Genomic DNA, 13,925 nt, shown 5'->3' with positions numbered 1-13,925 from the left:
TGTTAATCCTGTCTGCAAAACAAATTCACTTCTGTGTGCCCATGCCGGCATACCGCACTTTTATCAACGGGCACGGATTGAAATTGGAGTGAAGTATTTTATTTTAGACGCTTTATAAATGAACGCATTGCTGTGTAACAGCTTTTCATTCCAGCTATGATTTGTCACTACTAGCAATGCCATGAAAAAACATTCTGCTTCATGAATATTGCTACGATGTGAAAGTACGTTTTAACATTACGCAAAAGACTTCAAGTGTCTGAGTGTATGTCAGTCAATGTCAATGTACAGTGGTGGATCAAGGCGGGGGCGCACCGGGCGCTCCCTCCCCCCCCCCTTTATTTTTTATTAAAACAAAAGGAATAAAAAGAAAAAAATCGAGATGGGGGCGTGCACCAACCCCCCCCCCCCCCCCCTTAAGGAATTCCTGGATCCGTCCCTGATGCGGCATACCTCAATGACGTTCCAATGCTTGGACGTGTCACACAAGATGACGCAGTTCTCCGAGTAGAAGCCGCCGATAAGGAAGGGTTTAGGCGGGCCAGAATAGATGTTTTCGTAGAACAAATTCGCCGCTAAACCCGGGTTGGGGGCAGTTGGCGTCATGGGCTGCAAGAGAGCAGGAAATAGAAATCATTGATAAACATGAACAGAAAGACACATTCACTATCATTATAAAAAAAAAAAATCATGGTCAGATTAACTCTTAAAACTTTTGCACCATGCGCCACTGCACAATTTTTTTTTCCAAGTGAGTGGTAACTTCATTACCTGTTTTAATTTTCTATATAGTTTCTATTTCTGAGGACATTTCCCTCGACATGCGTTGCCAATTGTAATGGTTTTCTGTTATACTATAGGTTTGTTTGATTTGTCGCTTGAACCGCAGGTACATTAAACAAAATTGTATGCTTGAATATGCTCCCTCCACCCCCCCTCAAAAAAAGAGTGACACCTGATCATATTCACTTCATATCATATTCATATCGTTTTTGAGAATAAGAAGAAAACGGCCAATACTAAATGCTGCTCTGTAGAAATGAGATATTTTTCTTTTACATCTTCGTAAGATATGAACAGATAATGAGGTCATGATTGCTATTACTTTTCTCAAGAAATATTGAACGGCGAAGGAAGTTAAAAAAAAAGCGAGGAACAATGGCTGAAACCCTGATTAATAGGCAGCCATTTGACGAAGACTCATATTAAGAAGGTATATAGGTACGAAATTGCACTTCCATAAGTAGTCCCTTTAATTTGTTTGTATGAAATTGCTATGAAGATTTAAAGACAGAGATAACTTTATAAAGAACCAAACTTAGAGCACTTTCTAGGGTAATTCTTATAAAGGGTGACAAACTACTGAACGTTAGCATCACTCTCCTTAAAAGCCCAAAAGTCCAAACGATTTCATATGGCTCGATCGTACAGAAAAGGATGATTAATAGTACAGTATTACAATGATGATGATAATATTAATAGCAGTAGTAATAGTCACGCGATTTAAGTAAGCTCTTAAATAGTAAAGGGAAAAATTATGCATATTACGTCTTAACTAGACAGATGACCATTCATAATGTTCATGAAATATGTATGAAGTGGCACTTAGCAAAAAGCATTACAGACATATAAATGCGGTGTTGGACGGTTTATGCATCTTAATGGGAACGCAATGCTCTTAACTGGTTTTCATCGCGAAACTTTAACACCAACCATATAATGTAATCCTTTTATCGGTACGTTTTCCCTTCTCCTTGCCGACATCGTGGTGCATTTTTGCTTTCGCTGAAACTGTCTTTGAATAGTCTCCTTGTCGGTGTCAGGCGCCTCGTGAATAACATCTACACTCTTCCTCACCATTCCTGATTGCTGAAGATATACTGACTTTAAGCGGAAAATATAGCTGACATCGAAGAGAAGCGACAAAAAAGACGGCAAAGATTCTGTTCGTGCTCTATGTAATTTTCCGATTTGTTGGAGCTCCTCAGGCGGAATGATACCAGTAACTTGAAAACGAAAATGGTATATAATATATGCGAAGAAATGACTATATATATATATATATATATATATATATATACTCTCTAAAAAAATCGAGTGAAAATTTTCACTCTTAAATGAGTGAATACAAAAAAAAAATGAATTTAGAGTGAAATTGGAGTGAATTTTGAGTGAAAATGTTCATTTTCACTCGTTTTAGAGTGACGTCAGGGATCACTCCAAAATATTGAGTGATCCCTGAGGTCACTCCAAAATGAGTGAATATGAACATTTTCGCTCGAAATTCACTCCAATTTCACTCTAAATTCACTCTGTCTTGTATTCACTCCTTTAAGAGTGAATATTTTCACTCGATTTTTTTGAGATAATGTTCATATACATAAATTGTACATGCAATTAAGTGTATTTATTCAATTCAGTCTTCGCACACTTTGAAACGCATTTATTCTGTTTATTTATACACATCAGCAACATAGTGGTAATTGCAATAAAATAATGCAAAATCAAAATATACAAGACAACAATATTATATTACTCGAAAGGCATAAAATCAAACAAATCGGTTACTTTGCTTGAGGCGTTTGGAAAGTATAAAGTTAACATGAATTTGTGTCGTTTTGGGGGACGGTGGAGCATGCAGTTTACTTGAACATACGTGACCTAAACATGTTTCATGAGAAAGCAAGAGTGGACAGGACTGTAAACAAGGTAAAATCTAACCTACCTATTGTCTACAGTATATATTCAAAGCGTTAAGCAGATTCTCCCGATTTATTATTCTTGTTATGAAATTATTGTACTCTCCGGGGCGTGCGATTTAGAGACGTCAGGTTACCGAATCCGTCCTTCTTGGGCAAGTTGCGTTAACTCTCGCCCTGTTGTTCGTTCTCCCGAGACGGTATGGACAATTTTATTCGTGACGTTTTAAGTATTATTGATCGGGTCATCTTTGCCGAAGAATGTGTGCCGCTTTATATTGATTCCTCTCCTATGATTGAATAACATCTAGATCATACTAGAATATTATCCAGTTAGCAGTCTCTCCCACATCAGAACATAAACGTACATGCTCAGTGAGTACAAGCCTTCACAAACAAGCAAACATCACATGCACGCACGCCTAACACCCCTCCCCTCCCCCTCCCCCTCCCCCCCCCCCCCCACACACACACACAAAGTCATGAGATAAGACAACCTGTTCTGGGTATTTTCCTCTTCGAAATGAAATTTATCCGTGTCAAGACCGCTGACTGACTTTTGCGCTGATTCAATCTTATGACAATACCTATACATGTATAGTTGCCCTTGCTCCTCTAAGTGGTTTGTTGTTGTCGTTGCAGTGGATGTCCATGTAATGAGCTCAGGGCGTGCATATGTGTATCATGTATGGCTGGAGTACTCATTTATTTTGTGCATTAGTTTGCTGTTGTTTTTCATATATCATACAATTTGTATTATGCTAAATATATAACCATTATGATTTGATGAAAACCTAAAATGGCAAAAACAAAAACAAAAAACAAACAAACAACTATTCAACCTGCCCTGGAAGCGCACGCTTTTAGAAATAAAATACCAAACAGGTTTAGTAATCGCTTTCTTCATCAGCGACCAAGATGATATATTGATGTTAAACCTTTGATGCTGAATATTCTTCAATAGAAAGAGATAGAGAATAGTTAATAAAAAGAATGCATGTGGGAATAATCTGATGCACGCTAAATCATGTCAACATGTCGGACATTGAAGCATGAGGGACGACTTCGGCCTATCATACACTTTCTCCGCGAGTAACGTCAGTGTGTGAAATATGGGGTCATGGTATCTTGTGAATTTGACATTAAACTGAGCTGAAAAATCTTGTCAAGTGGTAATCATTTTTTAGGCCGTAATTCTAACCCATCTGTCCTCATGCTATAATCAGCTGCTCATTAAACGAAGTTTGCTCCACCCGAATAAGAAGGTTAGGAAGTTTTCGGCCATTATCTTTCGGGTCTGACTGCCGCATTTTGATTGTGCAGCTGTCCAGCCATGTAGAAGGAAAATGCATAGCCATATCCACAAAATATGTTTTCTGATTTTTTTTTTTTTTTTGTGTGTGTATACAGAAAGTATCTGTAAAAACAATACTGGCACTTACTTGTTTATATACCATCCTTGCTCAGTGTTCCCTCGGTTAAAGGAGAACCATTTTTTCTTGTAGTTTTATTGTATTTTCACATGCGATGCGACAAAGTGGTAATAAAAGGACCAAGCACATCCTGGTTCCTTTGACTTCTTTAAAAGTTACATTTCATTCCCATCTGTCCTCATGCTAATCATCTGCTCATTAAACGAAGTTTTCACATCCTAAACGAGAAGGTCAGGAAGTTCCTAGCCATTATCTTTCGGATTCTGACTGTCGCATTTTAATCGTGTAGCCGTCCACCTATGTGAGCAGGAAAGCCGGTTTGTTTTTTTTAGGTATTTACCCGGAAAAAGAAGTCGTGGCATAGGACTTTTTTTTTTTTTTTTTTTTTGCTTTTTGGTTGTGTGTGTGGTTGTTTTTTTTTGTGACAGGAAGTACCTGCGAAAAGAATACTGGTTCCTAACTTGCTATACATTTACCATCCTTGGTCAGTGGCCCCTCGGTTTAAAAACTAGTGACATATGACACACGCACGCACACATACATACACACACACACACATTATCTATTATAATATGATACATAATATAATATTTATCACAATATATGTGTATATATATATATATTATGTACAAACACATACAATACTAAGCTGAAAGTGTCGGTCTCGTGGGCCTTGTTTGCTTAGTGGCGTACACTCATGGGCTGTATGACTCATGGGTGTTGGTCTCGTGACGTGCACCCATGCGAGTTCGTTCCACGCCATGTTAAATCTAGAATTGACCTATTATAGAGAGCAAATTCAGACAAATGAAATAGCATAGGCGTTTCCACAAACTCGGACCTGTAGTAAGAAAGTCATTTAATATGACAGTTTCATACACTTTGAGTTATTAGTTTTTAAGTCGCGTACATTATTTGAATATAGGCAGAATTAATGTTATAACTATACCTCATAAGGCCCCTACTGAACTGTACACATGTCTTCACTACATTACTGATATCCTTTTTTTTTTTCTTTACATCAAATCAATAGAAACAAGATGTGTCCTTCAAATCAAATCTATATTAATAGTCCTGTTAAACCTAGCAACGATGACTTTGGGAGAAAGAGTTCGCAGTTGCTGGAAATTATGATTTTGATGACATTTGTGCTTGTATGTATATATATATATATATATATATATATATATATATATATATATATATATATATACATATATGTATGTGTATAGTTTGATATTCTTTACTATGTTGATAAACACTGTAACATCCAAAATACGCAGAACTTTTGTCACTGTACCGTAAAGAGATATTACAAGATAATGATTATCTTAATACGTTTACATCATCCAGCATTATACTCAAGAATTACAAATTTTTACATCAACACGAAAGGTCACGATTGTCTGCATACACGAACAAAGTAAAATACTTTATACATCTGATTTCCTTTTTTTGTACCGAAGCACACATTATACATATTTAGTATTTATATATTCTCTTCTGTAATTCCTTTGTTCTCTTCCTAATTTCCATTCTCTATTTTATCATCTCTTTCTCAACCCCCTCCCTCTCCTTATGTAAATCTTTGTCTCGTTTCTACTTTCCCTCCTCTCTCTCTCTCTCTCTTCCTTTCTTTCTTCCTATTAGCTTCTCCTTCCTTGCTCGTTCCTTAAGCTCACTCCGCTCTTTTTTTTTTCTTACCCTTTAATTCTTTCACTTCCTTTTAATTCATTAAATAACTTTATTGTCTTGTTTTCCAGGTTTCATATCAGCTTTCCCATTCTTCTTTTATAAAAACCTCATGAATCATAAAATCTAACGTCATGTGAGTGTCTTTAATGCCTAAAACCACGAATTCTTTATCATTTTTTTTTCACGGTGTGAGCAGAGTTTTTTTTTTTTTTTGTTGTTGTTTAAAGGGGTTTTACGAGCACTTCAGAGGGCATACGACGCACGATTAATAGACCAGAGCTTGAATAGTATGTCCTTTCCTTTTTTTCTCTCTGTTTCTCGACGAGCCTGAATTATAGAATAGATTTTGTCTCATTTTCTTTCTTGAATAGTCAACCAATTGCGAAGAAAATTAGATCGCATGCTCAGCCATGTTGTCCTCTGTGTTCTTAAAGGGGTGCACATTTTCCGTTTTTCTTTTATTTGCTTTCGTAATGTTGGGATCAGATGGGATTGTCAAATCTGCAATCACGACATGATTCACTACCACAATATCGCTCTGATGCAACAAAAACTTCACGGTGCCAAGGTTAACTCGATGACCATCTAGACCTGTGGGGAAAAATCATAATGAAAAATATAAGTTCTGGGGCCCGTTTCATAAAACTTGTTATCAGTGACAACTGCCACATTTCTATGACAAATTTTCTCTCAGCCAATCAGAAGCAAGGATTTCAGTAGCTTGTCACATCTATGACAACTTGTCACTGATGGCAAGTATTATGAAACGGGCCCCTGGTGCTAGCATTTTTGTCTTTGATATCATTCTTCACATAGCCCTGACTGTTGTACTTCCTCTGCATCGTCCTTGTTCCAACTCTATAGTTTATAGTAAGTTGTTCAGCGTATGGACAAGCGTTTCAAGATTACCACACAAATAGTGACGGGAATTTTATGTTTCTCCCATTTTCCGAGGTCGTCACTTGAAGGGAGGCAACTATAGCAGACGCCCTAGTGATAAAAGTTATACATAAGGACACTGTGGGAAAGAGAAGGTTATGCAAAATCAGAATTCTCTAATTGAACGAGCTTCAAGGAGTCTCCCTGCATGACAAGATGGGTACTATTTCTCTTCTAAACCAAACTATCTGACTTTAAATCAGTTTATTACAACATGTCCATTATATGCACTCTAATTTAATGCAAGATCGTTGATTTTGATTCAATTTTATTGTTCCACATTTAATTTTTTTTTCATTTATGAGGATGTGTGTCCGATATGAAATTGATGTCATCTGAGAATGACACGCAGATGAAAGTTGTTTCGTTCAAATCCAGTATCCATTTTGCTCTTTATTTGTTTGTGTGTTTCAGTATCGGGTTGAATGAGAATGGGAAAATGATACTGGAAAGCTTTTGTCCGTGGAACGCATCTCTTACGGAAGAGAAACTGTCAGAGACAATCCAGTGAGGGGTTCCACTACAGTCGATGGAGTCACGATTACAAAATAAATAAATAAATGAATAAAAATATCTTGACATTTTGCCAAAGGTGTTACACCAACCCTTGCATCTGTTTGATCAGGGATGTGACCTCCCTGGTTTGATAGACACGGTCAGTGAATACGGTTGTGCTCGACTGATCCAAATACATCTTGGAGGTCGGCAAAAGTAGATTGTTTTTGTGCGCTTTTTTCTTCTTTGCCTTATATGCCATGTATACTGTCCGTAGTTCATGGTCATCCTTGCTATTTTCTGTGCACCCGTTGACGCCGTGAGGAAACGACTTCTGCATGAACGGATTTGTTGTTTCAGTAGCAACAGGTAAATACTATATTTGCTCGGCCAATATCTCATGAAATACTTTTGCAGAAGAAGATGTCGGAGCTATAATCATTCTGAATAATATTGGGTCAATTCTGTGCCACCTAATTTGTGAATCAATGCCACTTTACATTTTGACGAGCTAGGGTTGTAAAAACAAGCTTTGTAAATAGTGGTGCAGGGCTGAGCATTTCTTTTTTTATGGATGCCGCAATTACTGGATTCCATCTTCTTAAAGTGCCACAATTAGGTTTCTTTGTAATTAGATTAGCTTTGATGACTTGTGTTTCGGGTGTTGGCCTACAGCGTCATAATCGAATGGCGTATGATCTCTTGCGGAAAACAAGAAATTGCTTCAGTGCTTTAACCTGGTCAAGATCTTACCGGAAGTGTCAAGACCAGCCTACAGTGTCAGAGGAAAAATATTGCAAAGTCGGTACAGTCGTGCTCATGGGTGTTACGTAATCAGAACAACAGCAGGCGTTTTCACACCAGCCCGATAAAAATCCAAGCTCGAGATATTTTTTTATTTCCCAAGTCAGAAAATAGCGCGCTATTTCGAAACATCGGGCTGATGTGAAAACGCCTTATGAGAATCAATGCTAATGCTATACCACAATAGGCGTTTTCACATCAGCCCGGTAAAAATCCAACCTCGAGATATTTTCCAATTTCCCAAGTCAGAAAATAGCGCGCTATTTCGAAACATCGGGCTGATTGTGAAAACGCCTTTGGATTCTCCTGATCCTAAACGGTAAAATGAATTATGCAACTCGTAGCCTATAGGATGTGCTTACACCAGACTGCGCGCGCGCGCGTGTGTGTGTGTGTGTCTGTCTATGCGTGTGTAAACGTAAAATTCTTATCAGTAGTGTCAGAACAAACCTACATTTTCAGAAGAATTGAAGTTTTAGTTTGCAATAGTAATTTAAAATAGTGGGGAAATACAATCGTCACGAAAGCCAGCAGACACCAAAGCAATGTGTGCAAATATTTGTGCATATAATGTATGTATATATACATAAATATCATAATATTTACATGTAATGTAATAATCCTAGTTTTGTACAACACCAATTTTTATGCGTATAAATGATATTAGCTCACAGTAATTGAAATCTCCTTCGCATCATAATGTTCAGAGAGCATATAAGTTGCCACAAGACGGTACACGGCATTCATTGAGCGTATTAACGCTCGTCAGAATAAAACACACACAAACACACACAGAATAATGCATGACGTGGATTCCTGAATGCGTATAGTCTGAATATGCAAAACCAATAACGTTATATATCACGAATTTTCTTCTATATATAGCATCATTAGTATCTTAAAATCGAACGATATTACTGTACGGACACTGTCTTGGTTTTTTTTTTTTTTTTTTAGAGGTCGTTACAGTAATGATGACGAAAGAAATGTCAAGGTTTTGTATCTGAAGAGAGGGATTTTTCCCTTCTTTGCTACTCCTTTAATTTGCCATGGACTTTCAGTCTTGGAGAAGGATGTGAAAATATTTACATGAGGAGACAATCTTCTGCCAAAGCGACATCATCTACACGAGATGAAGTCAACACAGCGGGAAGTTGGCATTGACCGAACCCGACTCCAGCGTCTATTGTTAGTGTGTCGGTTATTTTCTCTCTTTCTTCAGCAAACCGGATCAATAGTAGCATCACTGTGGCGAAAATGTGAAAGCCGAGGTTCTTTGCACGACTTCTTAAAGAGTTTACTGATGGACTTGGAAGGCAATCATAACGAAGGGAGCTCATTTCTCCTGATATGGAGTGGCATTCTGGTTGATGTTGCAGAAAATGACTCTGCGTGGTACATAAAAGAACTTCACTGTATCTTTTTTTTTTCTTCTCGTGCTGTGTACATTTTGCGCACGGTAAATGACTGTGTGTTTACTTACGTAGATTAAGAAATTGAGAGGCAGAACGATTATGAAAGCAAACGTATAAAACTGTCAGGGTCACAAACTTGATATCAACAACAACAACCAAAAAAAAAACCTGAGAGGAGAAAACCCCTGACATTGCAAGCCATGACTTTCAGAAAGAGAACATAGATCAAGGTTGATTTAAAAAATGAGCCTTTGTATGTCCATTACCATAAAAAAGAAACACGACATAAAAAATCATAGAATTATAACAAATATATTCGTGGCGTCTTTATAAAATGGCATAACGTGCGCTAATGTTTCGGTTGATGATCACGATGATAGCGTGCCATCCGCTCACAGACCTGCTTCATACACATTTGCATGCTGAGACTCTATGCCTGTTAAACGACAGTCGGACTATACAACATGAGATGCTATAACGTACACGGACCTGCAGCCAGTTTCACACCGCGTTTCTCCAGGATATAGAAGACAATCAGGATGCTGGGTTGGAAAGAAGAGAAAAACCGCCTGAACGATAACAATAATTTTCCCCCAATGTCAGCTGAAAAAAAAAAAAAAAATCGACCGCTTCACTTCGACACGATTCTGAATAGCCACTTTAGCCTGGATGCCTCACCAGAACAAAGGTATACTACTGGCAGAAGAAACCAATTCAAATGAATTCTGTTCCAATCACAGACCTGACGCCTTTGGTTGCGTCATTGACGACCATGATGAACTTTAAGGTCACCGTTCAAAATGGGTAGAAAGGCATGTGATTTCTGTTGGCCTGTACACACTGGACTTCCTGCGTGTGTATGGCCAGACTGATTGAAAAACAAGTGGTATTTGTGCTTATTTTCTTTTAATGCCACTGCCTTACTAACTTCAAACACTTCAAACACTATTTTTGTAAGAAATCCCAATATCCTTTTAGTCAGTCGTTTAAAGGTAAAGATTGAGAGGATTTGTAACGCAACTGAAAGTATATCACAGTGACATAGCCACGCGTAAGAAAAAACAACATAGGGACTTCGAAATTGCAAGTAACAAAAATGCAGTGTGATTTTATGCTATGAAAACAGACCATGACCTATACCTATAGCCACATGCTAATACATTAGAATCTGCTTTCCAAAATATCTCTTTCCATTCCGTCTTCTAACTGTCTCCAGTAGTAAACATGAATAAAACATAGGAAAAGAGAGCAAAATTTTGTTAACAATCAAGGTATTTGTAGTCCCTTAATATTATTTCAAAGTGGATGCAAAGTTATACAGAAACTTTTAATGACTTGAGATATAGTCTACAGTTTATATAGTCTGCAGTCTATATACGAACAGTGGATTATGCAGTTGTAATCGAGGCATTGGCAGGAATCTTTTTTTAATGAAAACATCAGATTCTACACTTTCTGTAATATCATACATTCTTATAATCCCTCACCGTTTTTACACAAAAAGCCTCGTTCATTCTGAAGCCAATACTCTGCATATAGAATTGCATGATAATGCTGAACCGTAAATAAAAATCCGAATTGTTTTCTGTCAATCAATTTGCCTCGAGAAAAAAAAAAGAAAGAGAAATGCTACAAAATCTGCTCTGAGAAACTTGCAAGGCATTTGTGCACAATCATGTCTAACCTATTTACACAAAATATGAGGAACATTAAGTGTACGAAACTGGTTCAACAGGAAAGCTATCGAGGTGAGGTAATCGTTATAAAATCCACAAATATGCTGCTATCGGGTAAGTTGCATCACTCCGACGAACGGAAACCTTCGTATCTGGTTCGACGACTCTAACAATAATGGATCTTTTTTTTTTCTCTATGCTTTTCCGCATGAATTGTGAGAGAGAGAAGAAAAATGAGATAATGAAAAAGAAGAGGAAGAAGGAGAAGATGAAGAAGAGGAAAAAGAAGAAATGGGTGTCTTTTCCTTTAGTTCGGGTTGTGTAAATGGAACCCACTTTCAAGTCTATTCCCCTGGGATGTGTAATATGCCACAATGCACTATATTTTCACGACCTCAACACCAAGCAAACCTACTGTCTTGGTTTTGGTTAAGAAATGAATATAAAGCGACGTCGCGTTATTGATTATATCTGACATTATTGTATACGAAGTTAATTACGAGAACTTCGAGACATTACAGACAGTTGGGTATCGAAATAAAGCTTTGTTGTTGTTGTTTTTTTCAATATCGAGGGTTTTCCCGCATTTTCTGTCCTAAAGAAAACAATATTTTGTTTGCAAGTCAGTCCATGCATCTGTGCAGGTCTTCAAAAGCTAATGCAACAGATCTAGAATAAACATGCCGCACAATATTTGATACCATAGTCAGGCGCCTCACCATAATGTTTAATGCGAGGAAACTGACTTCTCATTCGATCTGTTTCTTGTCCTCGTTTGGATTTGATGAATTAAAGCGCCTTGACTCTGCTCAACCTGTAGTGAATATCATAGACGTTGTTGTTCCCGCAATTTCGGTGAAGCTTCTATTCTTTATTGCTCTATAGATATCGAGATAAACAACTTTTACTAAGCAGAAATGAGGTACTATTAGGACCAACGAATTGTGAATTTTCTTCAATTTGCCTCCCTCTGCAAATGAAATTTGTAAAATCGCAACTGCTGATCTGTACTTTAACAAACGTGTCGGAAAGAAAGGAACCACGGGACTCGAGCCTGTCGTGGCTCTGATGAAAACAAGACATTGTTAAATTACTGATCAGCAGTTGCAATCCCACAAATTTCGCTTGCAGAGGGAGACAAATTGAAAAAAAAAACCCACCTCAACCCCTCTCCCCCCCCCCTCCCCTTGATATTCTCTCGCTTTCATTATAGACTTGTCCACTTTGGACCACTTAATATCATAATGCCGGAAATTTAGAGCTTGGGTATTTATTCCATTTTCATCGTGTCACTGCCGGCAACCAGGGACAGCCTGGTGGTAGTGTAGCTGCCCGGAAAGAAGTAGTTGACAAGTTCAATTTTCGTGGTTCATTTTTCCCCGACATGTTTGGTGAATTACAGATCAGCAGTTGCGATCTCACAAATTTCATTTGCAGAGGAAGACAAAATGAAGAAAAATTCACCCCTCTATTAAGAGAATATTATTCACTTGCTTTCAGGATTCAAAGATTGTGCTGCTCTGTGGCATGAGTTACACTAAATTATTGATAGTTCAGAAAAAAAAACACCACGCAGCCTGAACAACCAAAATAGTTCTTGCTCAACCTTGTTATTGAATTGAATTGAATTGAATTTATTTCCTCTTCATGGGGTGGAACACCCTGATCAGCAGAGCTGGTTTCCATAGGGGTCCACATACATACATACATAATGGTATAAAGCGAAGAATACATACATCTAGAATTAAAACAAAAATCATGTACACGCAACAATACAAACATAACGATACTAAACACATAAACAAGCTTAGATTCAAAAGTTAAATACATGTAACACAACTGTAGCAACAAATTTTTGGCAGTTACACCTTGATAAAAATAAAAAAACAGTAAAAACTGTTAATTCCATTACAGTCCCTAAGATGAATGAAATATATAATATACTGCACATCATTAAAAAGATGGATTATAGGCGATCAATGACCTCGTTTAACAGTGATATAAACCTGTTATACATCATTTCTACATCGGTTGCTTCATACACAGAGTCCCATTTGATATCTCCAATGTCTTGTATAAATGTTTCTTCATCAAATGTCTTATAACTGCGAACAAATTTGCATTTATGTACTTGGGGTTTATCTGAAGTTTTACCTTTACTGTACACACAATATATCATGAAATGATCAGTCATAGCCAGCTCATATACACCGCTGGATGCTAATTTAGATGACACATTAGTTAATATCAAATCAACTGCGGTTGAGGAAGTTTCAGTTACTCTCGTTGGGCGTGTGATTAATTGGGTACAATTATATGCTTCCATAATATCAAATAACTTCTTCGTTTGCCATGATTTACACTGACTCAAAACATCACAATTCAAATCTCCAATTACTATGAAATCATAATATGTTTCATCCAATTTCTGCATTACACATTCGAAGGCATTAAAAATTTCTAATGACGAATTGGGGGGCCTGTACCAGCAAGTCACTAACAATGGTTTTTGTTTTACCAATCTCAATTCTATAACAAGTAACTCAATCATTACGTCTTTCGTTATATCACTTCTCACAACAAAAGAAATGTGATCTTTTATATAGAAAGCCACACCTCCACCAAATCTATTCCTATCTCGTCTTATCAAAATATATCCAGGAACATTGATTTCACTGTCATCAATCTCTGCACAGAGATGTGTCTCGCTAAGAGTAAAAATATCCAAATCCAACCTATGAATTGTTTCTCTAATTTCATCAATATGTT

The 13,925-nt window shown here is 37.3% G+C and overlaps 1 protein-coding gene across 1 annotated transcript in view; it reads right to left on the bottom strand.

Annotated features, from left to right (window-relative positions):
• The window catches only part of LOC139717464 (gamma-aminobutyric acid type B receptor subunit 2-like), a 67,680-nt gene that overhangs the window by 40,449 nt on the left and 13,306 nt on the right, over window positions 1–13,925 (bottom strand). Inside the window, exon 2 of the mRNA XM_071628971.1 lies at window positions 454–609. Coding sequence (XP_071485072.1) covers window positions 454–609 — 156 coding nt within the window. The remainder of the gene's footprint in view (window positions 1–453; window positions 610–13,925) is intronic.

This window comes from Diadema antillarum, unplaced genomic scaffold (genome assembly GCF_040938485.1).
Source record: "Diadema antillarum isolate AM-2024a unplaced genomic scaffold, OU_Dant_1.0 scf00000075, whole genome shotgun sequence".
NCBI classification, from domain to species: domain Eukaryota; kingdom Metazoa; phylum Echinodermata; class Echinoidea; order Diadematoida; family Diadematidae; genus Diadema; species Diadema antillarum.
This window is presented reverse-complemented; position numbering and strand designations above follow the sequence as displayed.